The 24,538-nt window shown below is 37.5% G+C and overlaps 1 protein-coding gene across 14 annotated transcripts in view; it reads right to left on the bottom strand.

Annotated features, from left to right (window-relative positions):
- The window catches only part of ncor1 (nuclear receptor corepressor 1), a 111,802-nt gene that overhangs the window by 30,607 nt on the left and 56,657 nt on the right, over positions 1-24,538 (bottom strand). For 5 of the 14 annotated variants that reach the window (XM_082168953.1, XM_082168965.1, XM_082168959.1 and 2 more), the window contains 6 exons: positions 14,701-14,843; positions 13,884-14,074; positions 13,066-13,164; positions 10,548-10,610; positions 4,779-4,912; positions 3,636-3,708 (listed from right to left, as the gene is read on the bottom strand). In XM_082168953.1, coding sequence (XP_082025079.1) covers positions 3,636-3,708; positions 4,779-4,912; positions 10,548-10,610; positions 13,066-13,164; positions 13,884-14,074; positions 14,701-14,843 — 703 coding nt within the window. The remainder of the gene's footprint in view (positions 1-3,635; positions 3,709-4,778; positions 4,913-10,547; positions 10,611-13,065; positions 13,165-13,883; positions 14,075-14,700; positions 14,844-24,538) is intronic. The other 9 variants (XM_082168962.1, XM_082168956.1, XM_082168964.1 and 6 more) reach the window with 3 other exon arrangements.

Below are 24,538 nucleotides of genomic sequence, written 5' to 3'. Positions count from 1 at the left end.
ATATTACAGTATATTTTAAAATGTAATTATTCCTGTGGTGGCAAAGCTTTAGAATCACTACTCCAGTCTTCAGGGTCACATGATCCATCAGAAATTATTCTAATATGATGATTTGCTGCTCAAAAACATTTCTTGTAATTATCAATGTTGAAAACAGTTGTGGCTGCTTAATATTTTTGTTGAAACGGTGATGCATTTTTTCAGGATTCGATGTGTAGAACAGTTAAAAAGAACTCTGACATTATAAATGTCTTCACTGTAACTTTTGACCAATTTATTAAATATTGCTAAATATATATTATATACAGTGGGGAGAACAAGTATTTGATACACTGCTGATTTTGCAGGTTTTCCTACTTACAAAGCATGTAGTGGTCTGTAATTTTTATCATAGGTACACTTAAACTGTGAGAGACTGAATCTAAAACAAAAATCCAGAAAATCACCTTGTATGATTTTTAAATAATTAATTTGCATTTTATTGCATGACATAAGTATTTGATCACCAACCAACCAGTAAGAATTCCGGCTCTCACAGACCTGTTAGTTTTTCTTTAAGAAGCCCTCCTGTTCTCCACTCATTACCTGTATTAACTGCACCTGTTTGAACTCGTTACCTGTATAAAAGACACCTGTCCACACACTCCAACCTCTCCACAATGGCCAAGACCAGAGAGCTGTGCAAGGACATCAGGGATAAAATTGTAGACCTGCACAAGGCTGGGATGGGCTACAGGACAATAGGCAAGCAGCTTGGTGAGAAGGCAACAACTGTTGGCGCAATTATTAGAAAATGGAAGAAGTTCAAGATGACGGTCAATCTCCCTTGGTCTGGGGCACCATGCAAGATCTCACCTCGTGGGGCATCAATGATCATGAGGAAGATGAGGGGTCAGCCCAGAACTACACGGCAGGACCTGGTCAATGACCTGAAGAGAGCTGGGACCACAGTCTCAAAGAAAACCATTAGTAACACACTACGCCGTCATGGATTAAAATCCTGCAACGCACGCAAGGTCCCCCTGCTCAAGCCAGCGCATGTGTCCAGGCCCGTCTGAAGATTGCCAATGACCATCTGGATGATCCAGAGGAGGAATGGGAGAAGGTTATGTGGTCTGATGAGACAAAAATAGAGCTTTTTGGTCTAAACTCCACTCGCCGTGTTTGGAGGAAGAAGTAGGATGAGTACAACCCCAAGAACACCATCCCAACCGTGAAGCATGGAGGTGGAAACATCATTCTTTGGGAATGCTTTTCTGCAAAGGGGACAGGACGACTGCACCGTATTGAGGGGAGGACGGATGGGGCCATGTATCGCAAGATCTTGGCCAACAACCTCCTACCCTCAGTAAGAGCATTGAAGATGGGTCGTGGCTGGGTCTTCCAGCATGACAACAACCCGAAACACACAGCCAGGGCAACTAAGGAGTGGCTCCGTAAGAAGCATCTCAAGGTCCTGGAGTGGCCTAGCCAGTCTCCAGACCTGAACCCAATAGAAAATCTTTGGAGGGAGCTAAAAGTCCGTATTGCCCAGCGACAGCCCCGAAACCTGAAGGATCTGGAGAAGGTCTGTATGGAGGAGTGGGCCAAAATCCCTGCTGCAGTGTGCAAACCTGGTCAAGAACTACAGGAAACGTATGATCTCTGTAATTGCAAACAAAGGTTTCTGTACCAAATATTAAGTTCTGCTTTTCTGATGTATCAAATAAAATGCAAATGAATTACTTAAAAATCATACAATGTGATTTTCTGGATTTTTGTTTTAGATTCCGTCACTCGCAGTTGAAGAGTACCTATGATAAAAATTCTACATGCTTTGTAAGTGGGAAAACCTGCAAAATCGGCAGTGTATCAAATACTTGTTCTCCCCACTGTAGCACACATCCAACAACTAGAAATCAAATATTTTTCTCTCCCTCCTCCATTGTCTGAAAATGACTCCTCTCCCACATCTATAATTCCTTCCTCCTCTTGCTGTGCAGAGGCTCTCTGCCACTCTTACAGTCTATCTGGTTCTCTGTTCCTCTCACAGACAGGGATGAAGGCTAACCTGCTTGGCTCCAGGAGTATGTCAGCAGAAAGAAAAAAGCAAAAAAGCGAGGTTTGAGGGAAGGAGAGGAGGGAGAACAGAAGACTGCAGCATCTAGCACATGACAAGCAGCACAACTATTTTCAACATTATTAATAAGAAATGTTTCTTGAGCATCAAATCATAATTTTAGAATGATTTCTGAAGGATCATGTGACACTGAAATTCCAGAGTAATGATTCTGAAAATTCAGCTTTGCCATCACAGGAGTAAAATAACCCAATTTTTTGAATGGTAGTCTAGATGGAGTGAAAGAAAGTGTAGAGAACAAAAAGGCACCCAATGGGAGGACAAGAAGGGAAAGAGACAGAGAGCTAACAATTATCATTGTTCTTTAATTTGATTGTACAAGTGTTGTTTCTAAAGTGCTGATATGAAATGTTGCACTGTGTTTGCCATGTATTGCTTGGCCTGAATTGGCTGGTTTTCTATTTGTTTAAAATGCATGTTACTCAATATAAATTTCTTGTTTATAGAATTATATAAAAGACTTGTGTTGTAGCTCTGAATATCCCAAGGTTTCTCAGACTGGTGTCACAGATGGACTTTGGGTTCCTTGCAACTGTCGCCTTTTGGCTTGCTTAATCTGGGACATTTATGATTGTATAATATTATTGACTTGAATGCACTGACACTATTGGATGAGAACTGAACTGAGCTGGATGATGACATAACTGTTTTCTCCAGAGCTGCTGTATAGATGAATTGAGCCCATTCAATTATGACAAAATTTACAGTTATTAAAGCAAACTGAATCAACACTGAACTGATTTCAACTGAATAATGACGGTTTACTATTGTCTTTTTATAGCTGCTCTACAGCAGAATTGAATTCTGTTTGCATCACCGAATAGCTATTTTTCTGTTTATCACTGTAAAGCAGATTTAAAAACAATCTGTATTGTATAAAGCACTATATAAATAAGGTGACTTTGACAATCACTCACAACAGTACCTGAATAACAGCACAACAGATCAAACAGAAAAGCAGAAGCACTCCGTTTCCTTCCAGCACACTTTGAGGCTTTATAGCCATGGAACGCTTGCATAAGAGCAAGAATGACAGGTAGAATTAGTACAGATCTTTTATCCCTTCTGCACAGTGCCTCTATTTCCACTCTCTTTTCTTTGTGTTTTTGTCTAATTCACTCATTTCCTCTCCCTTTCATCTGCCCTTATTTGCTCCTGAGTCTCACTCATTAAGCGTACAGACAGAAGTAGAGGGAGGATGTTGACCTCTGTGGCAGTGCAGCGCGGTCTGGGGTTTTACTGTCAAATCTAATCAAACGTACTGCAGTAAGACAGGTCAGCACACTGCACTACTGCTCTCTCACTTCATCCCTCTCTTTCTGTGTCAGTCTGTTTCTGCTCTCTTTACATTATAGCCCCACTGCTCCTCTTCCTCTCTGCTTAATCAGACTCTGGGTTCATGGGTCACAGAGAAAGAGACTGACAGCAATGGGTTTTAGGGTGTTTGTTTAAGCATTATAGCTTATGTTGGAAGCAGTGGCTGTAAAAGAGTTCAAACCAAAGTGAGAGATCATACCGTCACTCTCCTCGTCCTCATCAGGCGCAGGATCGCTCTGTGATGAGTCTCGATTTCTACGCAGCCGGGAACCCTGCACACAACAACATGAGGAATAGTTGTGAGGAATAGTTGTAAGGAATAGTTCACAATAAATTATACCATAATCATGTAAATTCATTAAGACATTTCTGTGTAACTACTTTTTAACACCACTTTATAAGCATTATGCAAAAAAACAGCAAAAGCAACAGTGACTAATAAGAAAACATAATTTTTTAACTAGTAACCAGGAGAGATATTAGATTAACACTACCATTAAAAATCTTGGCGTCAGTAAAACAATTATTTTTTAAAGAAATTAATTGTATTCAGCAAGAATGAATTAAATTGATCAAAAGTAACAGTAAAGACATTTATAATGTTACAAAATGTTTCAATTTTAAATAAATACTGTTCTTCTGAACTTTTCTATTCATCAAATAATCCTAAACCCAAAAAATTATCACAGTTTTCACAAAAAATCTTAGGCAGCAAAACTGTTTTCAACATTGATCATAATAATAATAATGATCATAATAATAATAATAATAATAATAATAATAAGTAATGTTTCTTGGGCAACAAATCAACATAGTAGAATGACTTCTGAAGGATCATGTGACACTGAAGACTGAAGTAATGATGATGAAAATTCAGGAATAAATAAATAACAATTGAAAACATATTAAAATAGAAAAGTTATTTTAAATTGCAATAATACTTCAGAATATCACTGTTGTTAATTAAATAAACGCAGCCTAGGTGACCCCAAACTTTTGAAAGGTAGTGTTAATGTTTAGTGTATAAAATGGAACTACAAAAAATTCAGGTATAGAAAACGAATAAACGCCTTGGAATGTACATCAACTAATCAAAATCAAGGACTCAACCATGCGGAAAATATCCGATATCCTATGTGAACATTTCAGTGATGCAGAAACTTCAGAACCACAATTACATGATCAATCTCTAGATTGAATCTAGAAACACTTGAGTACAAGAACATGAACATGTTGGCCAATAAAGGAGATAAATCCCTGATCAGATATTTCAAGCATGTAATGGGAATGTTTGGATGTAGCAGATTTATTCAATGAATGCTGGATGGATCTGTAACTGTACCTTATGTTGCCGTAGCAGGTTGTCCAGGTTGTATCGTCTCTTGTTGTTGAAGTAAAAGTTCTTACATTGAGCTTCACTCTTAGTGCCTACCATCTTAGCAATGGCTGACCAGTTCCTACCATGTTCAACTAGCCCTGTGCACAAGAGAAAGAGGGTAAGATTATAAATGAATAGAGAAAAGACCTTCCACCAACTGCAACAAAACCCTTATTAATAACGTTTAGTAGGGGTATGCACAAATAGTCGAGTATTCGATCTGTAATTATTATATATTTTTAAACAACATTTGAATTTTGCTACATATGTCGCTTTGCTGGCTGTAAATGCAGTGAAATCCTAAGCATGCAAACGAAAACTCAAACTCTCATAACTAACGCTATGGAGCTTGTTAACAAGTTGATTGTATTTTATCACAAAATGTAGTCGACTGCCTCTAGGCCCAGCGAAGTTTGGAATGACTTTTAATAAATAACAACAAGTTGTGTAGAAACATTGTCGGATGAAACCGAGTTATAATAAATTTCACCACCATAAAATCACATGAAATGCAAACACCAGTTGAATGAGGAAAGACAGCTGTGAATCACTGCATTCATGACAGCAGGTAAGCACAGCTCTTACCCCCGAGCGAGCCGAACTTTCTCTGCACCTGGCCTTATTACAAGACTGAAGAGCCAACTTTCACCAGAGCATGTGGATATTCTTTTTCTTCTTAACATGAACATTTGAAACAATATAAACACAATAACCATATGCTGACTCGACTGGATACGTACGTTCTGCACGATAATTGGCACAGTCTGCTTTATAAGCGTTTTCTCCTTTTTCTCTGCTCAGGCTTTTTAACATTTTGTTTAATGTTTTCAACTAAAAGAATAAAATGCATATAATGCAAGCGTGTTGTGTATATTTGCTAATCATAAGCTTGTTCAGCAATGGTGACAAAAATGTAAAGATAAAAATAACGTCTTTCTCGTTAAACTTAATTTAAATGAACAGATATTCAAATATTTTTGAAAAATGCCCATCCCTAATTTATAGTTTTACAACTGGTTTTCTGACTGGCTGGATGGTGCCTGTTATAACTACAAGAACTTTCAATAAAGGTCCCACCATAACATGAAGACCATCATTCCTCCAGAGGCACAAAACACATCTAAACACATGAAACAGCTGGGTTTCAGTCAAAAATGACCGTGCCACTCCTTCTGCCTTGGTGGTGAAGATAATCCTGGCAGTTTAGCTAGAATGGATGAACTAGTTAAGGCAGGATGAGCAGGGGACCACCAGTTCGAAGCATTAACTGAACACATGATCAGCAGAATTAGGGTACGTTTACACGACAATGATATGCTTAAAACAGAGAGAGTTTTTCGCATACAGACACATTTTCGCCATTGTCAAAGCGATCCCAATTCACACAGATCCGCGAAAACGACTAAAAACGCAGTATTCTGCTGCTAGGCCACTAGATGGCGATGAAACACTATAGACTGAACAAGTAACACGAATGTGCATGACGTCATCATCTTCAGAGATTCGCGTTTTTGTTGTTTACACAGAGACCGTTTTCCAAACCTTGCACTTTGAAACCAGTTTTCAAAACTTTGCGTTTTCAGGCATCCAAAACGCCGTTGTCGTGTAAACAAACGTCCAAAACGGATAAAAAGTTTTACGTTTTAGTTGAAAACGGTGTCCTGTAAAACAGCCCCTTAGCCTGATTTTTGAGCATCCAAAAGGAAGGAACATTAGTGATGATTACTTAAGGTTGCACAGATTACAAATCCTTTATAAATATTAGGTCAAGAAATCAGAAAGGATGGCTATCCATGGGTATCTTAACAACAGTCACTCACTCTCTAAATTTGTGGTCACATTATAAAAATTTCTGCAAGATTTTGAGGGCAAAAAGGTCAATTGTGAAGAGTGTAGTTTTGTCTGAAAAGCCATTCACACAGAAGTCGCTTTTATACCAAGCAGATTTCTGTTGGTCAACGTGGCGAATTCATGTGACCAACGTTAGCCTGATGTGAAATCTGCATGGGGAAATCATTCACTAACAAAGCTAAATTCCTGATTTCGAAATTTGAAATGACTATTTCAACCTTCCAAGCCTTAAAAGCTAGTGGCACATTAACCAACTCCACAACAGTATGGAGGACAAATCTACTGGAACAGTTAAATGGAAAAGTGGTTTCTTCTGCCAGTTTTCAGGTTCTTACAATGTCCCAATTTGGTGGCAAATAAAAATGAATAAACAATTATAACAGACTAACTTTGGATTCAGTTCATGAAGCGACTTTACCCTGTGAATGTGTGTAATTTGTAAGTGTCCATTCAGGGTGTGTCATAGTAGGCATTCATGTGTGTCAGGAGCAGTTGTCAGCTTTAGTGAGAAAAAGATTTACATAGAACAAACAATGTTTTCCCGTCTGTTTTTTTTTGGTCATATTTTAAGTAATTCCCAGAAAGTAAATCGAGCTACACAATCAGCACAGAAAACAAATGATGTCTGTGATACTGTATGTGCCTTTGAGTTTGCAGTGAAAGATTGGACCAGGTCAGAGCAGTTCACATGTCACTGATCACCTCCATGATCACGAAAGCCCACACCACCAACTGCCAACTGAGATATTCCAACTAGCTGGATGTTCTCAGACACCATGAGGACAGTCAACAGTGCCAAATACCCACGAGGCTGTGACGCTCACATGCACAAATTCCCTCCGACACGCGTACATTTTTTTTATCAGTACCTTACATAAATTGTTCAAAGAAAAAACATAATGCAACTAAGCAATTCCAAAAGGAATCCAAGCCCAAAATGAAGTTATTAAACATTGTATTTGTACTAATTCTCAAGCTGAGATGGAATTCAGCTCCTGGATGTACTAAGAACTAAATGTTTTGAAATGACAGGTTTAAAATAGTTTGTCATTTATCAAGGCCCTGCATAAAAGTGTCAATGTACTTGACTGAATCTGTAATTCTGAATCTAACCCTAACTTGTTCAAGAAGTTAGCCACAGTGTGCTGAAAAGGAGGCCTTAACTAGCACCTAGACTCATAATGAAATTGTGTGTGGTGTGGAGTACTGAATGAATCACAGCAAACATCATGGTTCAAGATCAACCACCTTGAGCCGCAGTGGTTTATAGCACGGGCTGACCTTGATTCGGCTCTACATAAAGCTTCTCTCTGTTGTCCCTCTCCACTGGCACTGTGCGGCAGAGTAAAACCTGTTTCATGCGAACACAAGCAAGAATGTGCACGATTTAATAAATCATCAAACTAAAGAACTTCAGAACTTCGAAAAACAGTTCAGCGCCTCTCATGTCTGCACAGCAGCTACAGAGATTCTTGTCAGAATATAAAACAACACTCAGTTCCTCCAAACAAATACTGAAACTTTGTGTGCAGTTCTCCTAGTCCCAAGCCAATCATGTTAGACTGCCCTCCAATTAAACTGAACAGGGCAGTGACATTGATGGCTCACCAGAGGTCTGTACAAAAGACACAGGGAGAGAAACACACACAACTTCATGTTTGTTCCTCAGTGGACTGAACTTCCCCTCTACTAAAGAGAAGATGAAAAAGAGCACAATGAAAGAGGAAGCAGAAGGAATGCACTCAGATGACCGCAGTCTGACCTGAAAACACTTCTGCAAACTGATGTTTTAAAAAGCTCTAGGGGTAGTTTGTGTGTTAATGTGTCTGTGAGTGATTTAAATTGTTTAGTAATACAAACACTTACTGCACTTAAATTTGTTTATCCATCAATATAGTGTGTGCGTAAATTTGCTTAATGCAAAAACAAAAGTGTGCCTCCATCATTATCTTAAGAGTACACGTCACCAAGAATCTCAAACGTTCAGTGATATATAAATAATAAACAGTCTAATATGAATCCATAATGATCAGGTCTCAAGGGATTTTTTACAAAAAAATTAATTGTGATAAGGTAAATAAAAAGAATTAAAACCTTTTTTTTTTTTTTTGGACTTCTATTTTTCCCTGTCCTCCTTTCCAGGTCGTTAATGCAATCAGTCAAAAACACCAACCAGAAAATAAATTACACTGTTGTATTCAATGCAAAAAGAGGAAGCCTTTTTTCCTCAGTCCATCCCTTCTGTCACACTGACAACGACTGTGAAGACAGAACTGCAAACTGAAGTGTGCAGCTGAACCTAGGCCTGTTCAAGAAACTCTTGTGAAAGCCGTCAAGATCATGTCCCAGTCATATTTCACCAGTAAATAAATAAAAAAGCTATATTTTTCTTGAAGAAAACAAAGCGCATTTTAGGACCATTTAGATTTAGCACATTTTTCTTCCACATTCCCATTCCTAATAATAATAATAATAATAATAATAATAAAAAATCTCTCATTACTGCAATGCAAGGAAATTATACTATACTTCTGAAATGCAAACTACTTACAAATCTATTGTACTGCCTGTAACTATACTGATAAAAAGAAGATATTGTAATTTAAATGTTTTATGTTTAGTAACTTAATATAAAGTAGATTCACTGTTGAGAATAATGGGAATACTGGTCATTAGTACTTGAGTTTCATTTCATGTTTTGACCTCAAATATCACATCTGTAATGCTGGAAAAGCACATGTAAAGACGTGCAGATGAACATGGCTGATCGATGTAGTGCACAACTCACCTCTGCTGGATAAACAATGCAATGCCTTTAAAAATTGGGATACATTTAAATAAGTGAAATATAGACATTTATTAGACTAATAGTATTATAGACTATTTAAAAGAATACAATTATTATTAATTAATCATATTTAAATATACACTTTTGGGGGTCAGTAAGTCTCTAATGCTCACCAATGCTGCATTTATTTGATCAGAAATACAGTAAAAACAGTAATATTTTGAAATATTATAATTTAAAACATCTATTTCAATATATTTTTTTATGTAATTTACTCCTGTGATGGCAAAGCTGAATTTTCAGCATCCATTACTCCAGCCTTCAGAGACATTTCTTCTTATTATAAATCTTGAAAAACGTTCCGTTTAATATTTTTTAAAACCGATATACAGGATTCTTTGATGAATAGAAAGTTTAAAATGTATTTGAAATAAAAATATTTTGTAACATTATTCATGTCTTTACTTTCACTTTTTAGCAATTTAATGAATTACTTCAAAACGTAAGACTTACTTTTAAATGGTAGTGTATATTTACATACTATATGTATCTGCATTGTATGAGAACAATAACTTTTTGCCTTTAGAATTTTGTGGAAAAAATGTGCCAAATTGTCATAAAATAATGCCATAATAGTCTGATAAAAAAAAGCTTCTGTTTCTTCCCATGTAATTATGGGGTGACATGTGACCTGGACATGTTTTCTGTAAGATTCCCTCCAAAATCTTTCAGTTTAATGAAACCAAACTGTATACTCAGAGCAAAACATTTGCCCTCTGCACTATTCCTGTCATTCTTTCACAGTGTTTAAGGGTGAATGGTCGTCTTGTAAAGTTTCTAGTGTGTCAAACGGTCACAGTTATTTCAGTTTCTTCCTCTCAGTCTTGGTCTGAATAATCACTACAAAGAGGATGCTCAAAAATGCAACCCCAACCAACTTCCCCAACACAGAAAATATGCAAAACCACAAAGACATCAAATAAGTAGAACAAAAGTAAGACGAAATGTTTGTGCATGTGTGAAGATACCAGACAGAGCCAAGCCAACTGAGAACCAGAAAAGGAGAGGGAGTGGGGGAGGGAGAGGAGCAGTACCTTTTTTGGCGATCTCCATCTCATCCTCTGTCCAGCGAGACGTCTCTCCAGCTTCAACCGCGCCTGTAGCGACACACACCGTCAGAGTCAGTGAAGGAGAACTCAGGCAGCGCTACACGACATGGCTCATCTCGCACCCTCCCTCTCTATCTGTTTATACTTGGGGGCTGCAGAGACCTCCACCCCCCTCAAGAACTTCCCTCCCTCGGGCTCTCTCTCTGTCCTCAACAGCTTTCTATCCTTTGCTCAGTTTATTACTTTCCCTTCTTGGTGCTCGCTGGACTCAACTAGGCAGTCTCACTAACTCCTGTCTCTCTTTCTCTTTCTCGCTGTCTCTCGGAGAGTGCAGTCAGCTGATCTCAAGCAGACAGTGGAGGAGTGCAGAAGCACCACCCTTCTGGGTCTAAGACCAACACACACACACACTCACTCACCCACCCATATCATTAGACAGTCAGTCTCATAACAGTAGCCGAGCTGAAGCGAGCAGCGCAACAACCCCTCCCTACATAATTTCCACTCAAACTACAGTGAGAGCAAGAGAGAGAGAGAGAGAGAGAGAGAAAGACGGAGAGAAAGACAGCCTGTGCGCTCTCCTCTCCCGCCCGCTCTGAGGGTCTTCTTGAAATTGACTAAACACTATGACAGATTTAGCACAGTGTGAACCTCTGACATTTATGCGAGAGCGTGTCCCCAGTGTTTGGATGACTAGCGCGGCGAGTCTCCACTAAAACTCTTCAAATGCGCGTCTCTTTGGTGACCCACTAGACGCTGTTTACGTTACCCAATGACCCCAATGTGTGCATTACGTTAATATGCTTGTACTCTGCTGCTTTGTCATGTTGATGGCGGTTTAGACGTGGAATTGGTGCATTATGGCTTTTGAGTGCCTGTTTAAAACTTTAAACCCACTTTAATGACAGAGAATGACAAGATAAAATCAAGCACAGATGTAAACTTCATCAGGCAAGATGGGCAGACCATTTTCACACACACGAGGGCTATCAGATCACAATACAGGAACAGAGACTCCATCACGAAACAGCGGGAATGACTAAACACAATTGGTGACCGAACTTTAAGGTACAGAGCGCTAATCAGCCACATTTTCTGATGTGGGCGCTGATTGCATTGAGCAGCAAACGTAATGAATACTAATTACCGAGCACTGAGGTCTCTTAATTCATTTTAAAGTGGCACCAAAAGCCAAATGAAACAATCAGGCCGGCCTTTCATTCCCCTTTTCACTCTAATCAAACTCCTCCAGAGACTCGCCGCGTTTACCTGCCTCTCTTTATTGTCTCCATGGCGATCCCTCCACCCGCTGTCACCACGGCAACACAAACTCAGAGACCTTGAGTCTGGCGTTGGGTGGCAGGAAGAAGAGAGAGATTCGGAGATAGGAAAGAATGGACAAACAATCTCACTGAGAGAGCGAGGGAGCAAGAGAGCTACAGGAACAAAAGAGTGCAAAGGGAATAAAGAGTGAAATAAAGAGAAACGCTCTAGATGTCAGTGAAAGAATAGAAGTCAAATAATGCTGAAGAGCAGCTGTTTTGTGAGCCTCAAGGATCAAACCCTCTGTTTCTGTCTGACAGCCCTTCTATCACAACAGCATTTGAAGCAAACCCCACATGCACACACGTACACCTTGCTGCGGTTAGAGAAAGCAGCAAACTAGGCGACTTTCAGGCTTTGTAATGAGGTCACCGAGGAACAGATCACACTCACACTTCTAGAGTCTGACCACACGATCAGCAGACAGACATCACAGGTGAGAGAGTAAAGTGAGTGAGTGTGTGCAGGGCCGTCGCAAGAGGGGCGCGAGGCCCTGTGCGAACATGGTGTGCGAGGGGGCTGCTTTATAGGAATTATTATAGTAACGAACGCAACTTTCACGCGTTTTAGACTGACAAATAAAAAAAATGGTTTGACCCATTTCAAATGCAGCAATTAGAATTAGTGCTCACTGACATGCACTATGAATAAAGCTCATAAGAATTGTAAGATCTACAGCATAATAATAATAATAATAATAATAAATCAATTAATTAAGAATAGTAAAATAAGTTCTAGGTCTAATTGTAGTTATGAAGTAATCAGTTTATATTTATATTTTATTTTAAAATGTGCACACATTCACTCTTACTCTCATGACTAATAGCCTATGTCAAAAACGCAAACGTTTCTTGTCTCGTCACATTTATTCATGATTTACATGAATCATGATAAAATATTTTCAATTCAAAACGGTTTGTTTTGGCATCCTAACAACAAACAGCTTTACTCATTCTACACTAAAATTATAAGATAAGACAAATAACATGAGAAAATATGAATTATATATTTTTTTTATTCATAGCTCAGACAAAATCATTGGCTCTGGTCTGGCAGGCCAGGAGCGAGGCCCTGTACGGTCGCACACTTGGCACAGCCCTTGCGACGATCCTGTGTGTGTGGATGTGAAAAACTATTTGAACAAAAAAGAGGGCAAGTATGTGAGAAACATAGCGCTTACCTCGTGTGTCTGCGCTGGCTGCGAGAGAGGGTTTTGCAGCCTCTCGAGCTGGTCTCTGCACCGGTTCAGGTTTAGAAGAGGGTGTTGGCTCTGGCAGAACTAAGCAACACACAGAATAAACCATCAGGACATGGGCTCATGTGTGCTTGTGTGTGTACTTGCCCTAGTATTGGGAAGTCAGATTCATTATATGTAAATTAGTTTGTTTGGACATCACTAATTCTAAAGTGTTCCCACAATATTTCAGTGTGCAATTCAGTTTAGTTACTTTTTTACCTACCTTTTGTAGTTTATTACAATATTGTCAACCTAGTTACATGACAGTCACCTCCCAACTTCTAAACAATGTTACATGATTTAACACTGACAGTTTGACATAATTAAAAAGAGTTAAATCTCAACAATAAGGTAAGATTTTTTTTCTGCTGGCCTCTAGTTACTGACCCTTTGAAGGAAAAATAAAGAAATACATAAATATATATAGATAGATAGATGATAGATAGATGGCAAAATATATGTATGAATATTTTTTCATTTAACATTAATTTTCTTTTATTTAAAAAATACAATAATTGATTAAGTTTTTGATAAAAAAATTGCTTTAATTAATTCCAGAAAAACATTTATCATGGTTTTATACAAAAATATTAAGCTGCACAACTGTTTTAAATAAGCATTTTTTAAATGAATGACAATATTCAATGCATCACATTAAATCAAATGTTTAAGTTATCAAGGCATGAAAACACATACTCGAAAAATATGTGTGTGACAATGCAGCTCTGGCTAACAAAGCAAGTAACAGTTGTGCATGTTACCTTGTTCAGGTGGCGGTGGAGGTGCTTCTTCAGCCACCACAGACGAAGCCTCGTTATTGGCCATGGAGCGGGTGGTGATGCGGCCCTTGCGGCGGCCTTGGCTGTTGGCAGTCTTTCGGCCGCGTGGCGTGCTCTGCTCCTTACCCTCTTCCTCCTCTCCCTCACACTTCTCTTTATCTTTACTGATGTCCCTGCGGAGGCAAAGACGAGGAATAAAGGCTCTCCTCTGCACTGAACTCAGTTCAGTTACATCTATTTAGACGGTAAGAGTGAGCAGAGCTAAGAGTTGCAAGTGCAGACACTGTGCAAGTTTCTCACCTGCTATGATATATTAGTCTTACGGAGTTCACTACAGAGTTTCCTTAACAGAAGCACACCCAGACCACAAAACCACCTATCTACCCTTTTGTGCATTCATAGAAAAGTCAAAAATCTGAATGTTGTTCTGAAATGCTGAATTCCTGGCAGTGACATAACAGGTCAGTAAAGCACACAATCTCCTCCAAACCAAATGAACTAATGAGGTTAATCTTAAGCTTCTCTTACAATAAGGCTCACCTCACAGAAAACAGATCATCTCCCCTACTTATTTGGGTGGATTGAGCGTAAAGGTTATTTCTGATATAAAGGGCAACATTTTCTTTAAACATTGCCATTTTGAGAGTGTATCCTGCATTCTGTACAAACAGAACAATAACTGTGCTGTTGTCACACCCAAACTTTTTGTGGGTATGTGGCTTTTGAGATTTCACAGTGGAGTTGGGGCAAAAGGGTGAATTGAGGCTAGTTAAATTCAAAGGAAAAAAGAGGAACAAACCATAATACATACTTGGAGTCCTCCTTTTCATCTTTCTCCTCCTCTTCCTTCTTCTCCTCGTCCTCTTTCTTCTCTGATTTCTCCGATTTGTCCTCTTCGTTCTTGTCGTCTGTCTTGTCTTCCTGTGAAGGTCGCGTTATCTGCTTTAAAGGAAAAAAAACACAATAACAGAAGCATTTAGACAGATGACCTTTTCAAGAGCACAGACCCTATGACCAGGTTCCCATCACAAGAAAAACCAGCAGTTCACCTTAAACTGTGTCAGCCCAGCTATGAAGTAAAGGAATGATTATGTATCATCAAACACCAAATGGGCAATATCATTACTTGCTTTACATGTAGGACTTCAATGAAATATGATTTAAGGCTAACAAATATTTCATCAAAGAGAATATTTTAGTTACATTTATTAAGTTCTCTGTTGCACATGCATGCATTTGCGCTACATGAAGTTTCTTAAAATTAATAGCAACTTGCTGTTAGACCGAATCTTTATGTAAAATAAACTGAAAATAAAGCAAGAATTTATTTAAACCAAACGCAAGAATTCATTAAAAAGCAGTGCTGCATTTTTCTGTAGATGAATAACCTTTGCGTCTTTCCAAGCTAAAGCAAAAATCCCTTTTCAATACTGATGTTAAAGATGTGGCAAACTGGTTCTGCCAAACGACATTTCTTCTCTTCATTTATCAACTATTTATGAAAAAATCATTAAAATAATTTCCAATTTCATATGGTTTAAAAATAGTTAAAAATGAGTCACCTGTCTCAATAAGAGAAGGAATTTGATTTGATTACCTATCCATTATTTCATTGAGTGGACTCCAAATTTTTTTACAAATCGCATTTACATTAACTTATTTTAATTTTGTAAAACTTTCTTTTCTGTTTCCTATTAATTTAAGTTATTTGATTTCTTAATTTGCAATAGACGTCCCAATCCTCCTTGTTCCCAGTTCTGTTTGCTGTACCCTTTGCCACATCTCTCTCAAACATAATGTTTTTCAACTCATTAACAATCCATGGTGGCCTAACATTCTTCACTGTACATTTTTTCATAGGTGCATGTTTGTCCACCAAAGGGTAAAATAATATTTCAAATGCTGACAATGCATTATTAGGATGAACTTCCTTATAAACATCCAACATACATTATTTACGTCTGTACAAAACGACTCTTGACTGAATCTCTTATATGATCTTTTATAAATTACTTTTGGTTTCCTAAGTTTTCTAAGTTTTTACATGCTTGCTAAATAAAACATAATATCTTTTAACACATGTGCTTAAAGGCCTTAAACCGCTTGAACTCCGATAAATGCTGCTTGCAGCTTTAATTTTTAATGTTATAGGCCCAATAAGAAAATTTGGCACATATATTAAAGCTGATAAATAATAAATTATTTCCTTCAGCTGAGACACTTCAGATGCGCACTGTTTGAATTGCTTGAAATATGATCACTTTTAAAAAGGAAAATAATAAGTGCAACAGTTAAGTCTGTCATATAGGCTACATACAATTATAATAAGAACATTATAATTTTGTGTTTGGGTCATGGGTTTTAATGATGAGACTTGTTTTTGTAATCATGCTCAAATTATATAAAAAGGGTTAGGGTTAGGATTTGGATTTGGATTTATTGGCAAATATATTGGTTATCGGCTTTCAAATATAAAGAATTAACGGTATAGGCCAACATTTTCATATTGGTGCATCCTTAAATAAAACCCACTTTGCTTGCCTTGAGCTTAGAACATTTTTAGAGAAACAACATTGTGCTCAAATGGTGCAATTTGTTTTTGCATTTTTAAATCTTATCTGATCTTCGGTGTGAATAAGTACATAACTATCTAATGCATATGACACAAACACAGAATGTAGGTCAAAGGGTAAATATGCATGATTGACATGACTGGAACTTTCAGGAACTAATTTTCAAAGAATGCCAGACATAAACGTGTCAAGCATACAATGATGTTAACATATGAGATGAACAACAGGAAGTAGATGTCACAAAGAAAAAGAAAGCAGCAAGGAGAGATGGAAAAAATATGAACAAAAAAAGCAGATGATCAAGAGCAGTGGTTCCCAATCCTGGTCCTGGGGACCCACAGCTCTGCACAGTTTGTATGTCTCCTTTATCTGACACACCCAGTTCAGTTCAGAGCTCTTTCCTAACGAGATGATGATCTGAATCAGGTGTGTTAAATGAGGGAGACATGCAAACTGTGCAGAGTTGTGGGTCCCCAGGACCAGGATTGGGAACCACTGATCAAGAGGGAGAAAAGCTAAACAGAGTAAGGGCCGGCTAATCAGAACCAAGACCTGTAGGTGGTGCTCAGATGAACAAAGACTGAGGAATCACGTATCCACACAAACAAAACACAATGACCCCAATGTTTTATGTTGTAAGTGTAAAAGGAGAGAGTTTAAAGAGCGTCTTTCTCATAATGGCAGAATGCAGAAGTAAAATACCATTCCTCCCCCTGTTTCCATGAAAGCACATGGCCCAATGTTCATGAACATCTATAAACATATGCCACAGATCAGATTTTTCCCTTTGCATCTATTGTTATACATATGTAAGACTGGAAAAACTGGAAGAGAGGGCAACTCTCTGAGAGAACAAAGGAAATTAACATTTGAACTCACTCGTGCACCATTCGAGACGCAAGTCTCACCTTAGAATCATCCTAATTTACATCTCTTTCCCTCTTCCCTCATTCCTTCTCTCTCATGCTGAGATCACCAAAAGTCACCCCAGAATCTATTTGGTTTAATGTGAATAATTATCATACAGTATTACACGTTTGGTAGGGCTGTGCAATTAATTGAATTTCGATTTCGATTTTTGCTCCCAACGATCACCAAAATAGTACAATCGAGTAAAAACGATTATTTTGCTATGTTCTGTTTTGAAAGAATGCTCTAATTTTGTCTTGTTCTGAATGACACGTGCACATCCGCCCCTCCCGATGCTATAAACTTTCTCAGCGTGAATGTTTAAACTGATAAGACTTAAAAAGAAGTGAAAATGATAAACTTTAGTTACGATGCAATGCTGGCCCGATTGTGCAAGTGACAATTCCGTCATGTCCCGACTCCTAAACGCGAGAGTGTAGTTTCGACGCTTGCCTTGTCCAACCCATTTTGAGAGACGGAGAGAGAGAAGACGCAGCGCCGCTGAACACTCACACGGTTTGTGAAATTGCGTCTTGGAGAAAGTTTTAAAATTATTGATTTGATTTTATAATCTGTGTGGATTCATTCAGGCTACTCATATAATCTACATGCTAAAGTGAATCAATGTTTGTGGGGGAATTTCCCGCATTATAAGTGGTAGACCTGCGGGAATTATTCAAATACTCATTGAAGTATTATCTGTTATATTATTTATTTTAATAGTTCAAAAAGTACAATCAATGTTCAAATTTCGATTTTTAAGAATTGTTGAAAGGTGTCTTTGTTAACACTTTACAATAAGGTTCATTAATTAGCATTAGTTAACCACCTTAGTTAACATTAACTAATAATGAAAAATACTTCTACAGCATTTATTAATCTTAGTTAATATTAATTTCACCATTTACTAATACGTTATTAAAATGAAAGGTTGTATTTGTTAACATTAGTTAATGCACTGTGAACTAACATGAACAAACAATGAACAGCTGTATTTTTATTAACTAACATTAAAAAAGATTAATATATACTGTAACAAATGTATTTCTCATTGTTAGTTCATGTTAGTTAATACATTAACTAATGTTAACTAGTTAACCTTATTGTAAAGTGTTACTGTGTCTTTTTAATAAATGCAACACGTTCCCAAAGTCATGTGAAATAATAGTGTTACATAATCGTGATTTCAATACCGACCAATATAATCGTGATTATGATTTTTTCCATAATCGAGCAGCCCTAACGTTTGGTATCATTTGAAATGTCTCCGTGTGACTGGTACAAAGGTCTCATTCCCAAAGAAGTAAACCAAAAGGTATTTAAGAGTTTAAAGAAAGCCAGTTACCACTGAGCTTTCCTGTAGCTCAGTGGTAAGAGCATTGCGTTAACAACGCAAGGTTGTGGGTTCGGTCCCAGGGGATTGCACATACCTATGTATAAATGTATAGGATAACGCAATGTAAGTCGCTTTGGATAAAAGCGTCTGCCAAATGCATAAATGTAAATGTAAATGTAAGAGTTTAGAGATAACTGGCACACAGAGGAGGGTGTGTCTTCCAGGCAAATAGCATCCTGCTCACAAAAGGTGTAAACTCTGAATGCAAATTCCCATTGTTAGCAAATGTTTCCATGTGAAAGAAGTTTCTGTCTTGGTCTGGGTATATAATGAATTGCAACAAGAGGCTCGGGGCAATTTGTAACTCAAATTAGACCGTGATGCTGAGTGTATGCAAAACACTTCGCATCATGTATTTTATAATGTCAGGTTCGCATCTTCTCTCTTTATTCCAGAGCATTTGATGTTTTGTATTTATTATCTTTGAACTGATTATGAAATTGGCATGATACATTTACCTGACATAATAAATTGTTACATTTGATTTTATTCCGACTGACTCTAAAATTGTTTTCCCAAGTAGATTAAATGGATTCGTATGTTACCGCAAGTTTTGCGTCAGATTAGTGACGACTAATATTTGGCACTGATTCAAGTGTACTTGGTTTGCAAAGACAAGAAGTGAATCTCCGTTTAGGGCAGCAAACGTGCTGCTTGACCAACCTAAATCTGGGTGTGTCTTACCTCTGTTTTCATTTAATGTTACTTAAATTCAAGTGTATGCAATTCATGGGGACTATTACCAAAGTATCTTTGATTGTGTAAGCGTGAATGTGACCAATCTCAGGTATATAGCAATTACCTCTGTTTGTTGACCAAAACTGACGAGCTTGTGAACGTGAGACTCGCGTTTAAACAGAAGACGTGAGGACCTCCGAGTGACATAGTTTCCTAATCTGAATGAGTAAAATATACTTAAAGAGTTAAAAAGAATAATCAAACATTCGCTCACAATTAATGATGCTCAGATATCATTAAAACATTTTTCATTTATGGAGTCAGATGAAATAACGAGGTAATATATATGAGAAAATGTATTTCATTTAATCTTGTTGTGTTGCGTAAAAGGAAATACAGTAACGCGCAGAGACCTTCACCCGTCTTAGCGGAAACCCCCATTTGGACCGATAAACGGGCTTACACATATGATCAGGGCTTGAAGTGGAGGGGAGTGCCGGTTCGCAAGAAAAAGCAAGGGTACACTAAAAATTCAAATTTATAAGTGTCGGTACTGTGTACTGTTGCGTACCAGCCCACTTTGAGCACTGCATGACAATAAATGCAGGTTACTGACATTGAAAAGTTTAGGGTCGGTAAGATTTTTTTGTGTTTTTTTATTAAGCCTTATGTTCACCCAGGCTGCATTTATTTGATCAATAATACAGTAAAAACAGTAGTATTGTAAAATATTATTACAATTTAAATTAACTTTTTATATAATTTTAAAATATAATAATAATTTTAATTTATTTTAAAATGTAATTTATTCCTGTGATGGCAAAGCTGAATTTTCAGCATCATTACTGATCCACATGAACCTTCAGATATCATTCTAATATGCTGATTTGCTGTTCAAGAACCATTTCTTATTATTATCAATGTAGAAAACATGTTGTTCTGCTTAATATTCTAATGGAAATGGTGATATATTTATTACAGGATTAATTGATGAACAGAAAGCATTTATTTAAAAGCACTGATTCTTTAAAAAATAAATAAATAACTTAGTCTTTATGTTAAATGTTATGTGATGAGACTAGTAAAGAAATTGAGTCATATGGATCCAGCAGGAGCAGTGCGCATTATACAACATCAATAAAGTAAAAAAAAAAGTACTGCAGAACATTTGGAGGGCAGAGTCAGTGCAGAAACAAAGATTTTAAGCTTATTTAATATTTAGAGAAAGTAAATCTAATTTAATGAGAATGTTTCACTTCCGTTTAAACTCTTAAAACAATCTAAGCTTTACAAGAGATCAAAATTGAGCAGTATTAGTCAATTATATTTGGAATTTGAGTTTACTTGGCAGCCTTCCAAACATGGAACTTGTTATTAAGGTTCTCGTCATGTGCAAAGCAGGTGACGTTATGGTATTTGTAAACAGGGAGCCGCGTCAGTTTACACTGATTACAAATGTAGGTAACGTATAAAACTCCAAATATAAAAATAGCAAAATGATCAAACCAACTAAATATTTAAGTCTCTAATGTGAACATAGCCACTGTTTAGTGCAGCGTTACATGTGTAGGCCAGCGGTCAGGCAATATTAAAGACCCCCTGTGATGAAAATCAAGTTTTTAAATGTTGTTTATTTGAATATGTATATTGTTTGTATTTGTATTGTATTTTCTCCTTAAAACTGCAGTGAAACAAAGACGGTCTCATAAACGTGGATTGAAATCGCTGGCATTTCTTTTGTCACAAACTACCTTGTAACCAATCATGTCAACGTGTGGCCAAGTGGGCTTTAGATTATCATTAACTGTGAAGCAGGGAAGTCTCAAGTGAAGCCAGTTTATCCCGTTATATTTTTCTGTTGATATGAAAAATCGTGTACCTTTAGCAATATAGCAGGTGAATTATGTATGATGAATATATTACGATGTTATGTGGAAATATATGCCTTTCTCCACTGATGCTTGAAGTAGTTCAAAGCATTTCTAAGGATGCTGATTTTTAGAAGACAGCTGTTCGACTCTGAGATGGCGAACGGGAACATGGTTTGTTTAACATTAGCAACATAACAATAACGTAGTCAAGCAAAAGGCTAATCATATTAATTACCATTACCGATGTTCTAAAGAGCGATACAATAAGTGCTCGACAATAAGGACTGCCCGATGGCCCGGGGCCAGCGTGAAAGACACTCGGGCCAGTTGACAGAAGTGTCACTTGCCCGATTGGGCCAGTGCTGCATCTTCACGGAAGTTGATCATTTGCGTGTTTTTAAGCCTCGCCTATTTAAATATTCAAGCATGGCTCTCAGATTGGTACTCACACAATGTATGATACATTTTGTGTACGCAGCAACACACATCCAGAGAGCCGCGTCTCAGCTTAAACAGTTATATGTGTTGTGTCGTTTATGTTTGCGGCAGTCGTCCATTAGGGGCTTCCGCCTTTAGTATCGTTTTGTGTTTGTTTTTATTATTAAAGTGTTTAAATGTTCGCTGCTTCCCCGCCTCCTTTCCATAACGACATACCTCGCTACAAACTACACGTTTACCGTTCGTTTAAAGCGGCTTTCCCCGTCAGATACTCTGACAGATACATGTGCTGACAGATAGATACTTGCGCTGCTGTGTAATGCGTTTGAGATGTTGTGCTTTCCACAGTGCATAACCTACATTTTACAGGTATATTCTTCATCTGTAAAATGTTAGAAACTAAATAATGTAGAATTTGATAATGTAGAAAAAGTAAGTGTATTTTTTAGGATAGCAGTAACTGTAAAATGACTATTGTAATGGGGTAGACCTAATAAAATGTAGGTTAATTAGTCTGTGCTTTTGTATTTATTCCAATTTTTAGTTTAGTGAATTGAAAAATAAAATCATTATTTTTGTTTTTAGATTGTAATGTTACAATGTTAGGATGTAATGTGATTTTAACCCATTTTTTCACATAATATACTATTTGTATATTGTAGTATATTGTAGGGTGTTGAGCCCTGCCATTGTGCAGCGTTTACTTCAGTAGAGTTGAGGGGATCTCTGAGCTCGTGTGAGTAAGTGGGGTCGGGGCTAATTTGTATATTCATGATTCCACGTATACTAAATGAAGCAAGGGTGTAGTGTTACATTCAAGCTATTTTAAATATGTAATTTTCAAAGATCAAGGATTTAAGGGATAAAATTATTGACTACAGGAGGACTTTAAGTGGAGATGTAAGTGCGAGTATACAAGGTCTCCTTTAGATTAACATTAGACTAAGTGTAGGGCTGCAGTAGAGAAGGTCTTTTTCCTTTGGTTTGAAGAGTGTGCTAATGGCCCAAGGTTCTTTATCATGGTTGCTGGCACGGACAGAGGGACCGGAGCCCCTCCTCCTCCTCGGTCTGTTCCACGAAAGAGAAGCAAAGCACTGGAACAAGCAGAGCTCAGCCAACACAAACAAGCTGTGCAGCTGCCAGATGGGACCAAAAAAATGTCAGAACCTCTGCCACAGAGACATGGAGAACAAATAAGGGGGGAGAAGGGAAACGGCGATAATTCAGGTCAAAACAAAAATAACAGAGAAAGGGTCCAATACATGAAAGACATATAGCAAGCACAAAGCAGACAGAGGATCAATCATTCATTCTCTAGGTTGAAGGGCAAGAGGAGGAAGTGCTTGTTTCTATGCTCTCTTCGACTTGTAGTACATCGACAAACTGACACATGGTTGACAATAAAAGCCCATTTCTGCCATTCAGAGCTCAGTTCACACTGACTTTACATTCCATCTAAAGACACTCTACATGGAAATCTCACAAAGCCTTTCATTACACCCAATTTTTGACAGCTTATATAGGAATGGTGGTTTATTTTATTATAAACCAATTATTATTTCAACAACCTCTGAGCACTTCAGGTTTGAAACACGACAATACAACTGCTTGGATATAACAGATATGCTGGCGTCTATAACACAGCGTTATTAACATTAACGAAAAACTTAATTGAAATAAAACTGAAATATAAATATTACATGAAAACATTAAATGAAAATTATAAATGGGGTTTTGGCAACTAACTGATTTCTTTTATTTGAAGTACTAAAATTACTACAACTACTGAAATTAATTAAATAGAAATATTAAACCTTAAACTGAAAATGAAAACTGAAAATATAAAAATAAAAACTAATTCAAAATAGAAATACATACTATAACAGTATATGTATAATACTAAAATAACTGCTATAGAGAAGCTTCTGTTCATGTCCTACTTTAAAGGTTATATCAGCGATTTCAGGCCCAAAAAAGGCCCAAACATAAATGATCACATTCATCTTTCCTAACGATCCGCTAGCTGCCCGCCCCATAAGCAGGCCGTCAAAAAAACGCGTCTCTGTAGGCAGCCTAGGCTCTGAGATCTGCACACAAAAACAACTGGTTTCACCAACCACTCAAAACCAAAATAAATAGTGTTCCAACCAATCACCGACAGGGGGGGGGGGGGGGGGGTGTTGTGAGGTTTTCGCGTGCAGCCGTCATAGGCAGCCGTGCACGATCATTTATGTTTGGGCCTGAAATCGCTGATACAACCTTTAATATTCAAGCCCTGATATATAAAAGTTAATGTGCTGACTATGATAATGGGAATGAACCGGTTCACACAAAGCAGATGAAGACCTCTTCGACCAATTTTACTTTAACCTTCAGAGAGTTACTTTGACCCTGAAGCAAAACTGCAATAGCTCTTTAAAGCTATTAATTAATACCCATGTTTTACTGAATGTTGGTAAAACTAAACAATAGCAACTCACAATCAAAAATTTTGTTTGGAACACATTTACAGCTACAATCTCTAAGCATGCCACAAGTTGTCACACAACATGGTCACTGCATTCTGACATCATTTTTATTCTAAATGGTTTTTGATGTAGCCTAATGCAACTTTAGTGTGTAAGAGCTCTGAGATAAACTTACTGGTGTTTCAGCTTTTTAGTGTAGTGGAAAGGTTATTTAATAAACTTATATAAAATGCCTCTATGCATTTTCAGGTAATATACAGGTTGTCAGAGAAATGTAGTAATATTCTGGGATGTATTGACAAAC

This window comes from Leuciscus leuciscus, assembly GCF_965113295.1.
Source record: "Leuciscus leuciscus genome assembly, chromosome: 5".
NCBI lineage: Eukaryota > Metazoa > Chordata > Actinopteri > Cypriniformes > Leuciscidae > Leuciscus > Leuciscus leuciscus.
Note: the sequence above shows the minus strand (reverse complement) of the source record. Positions and strands in the feature narration are given on the sequence as shown.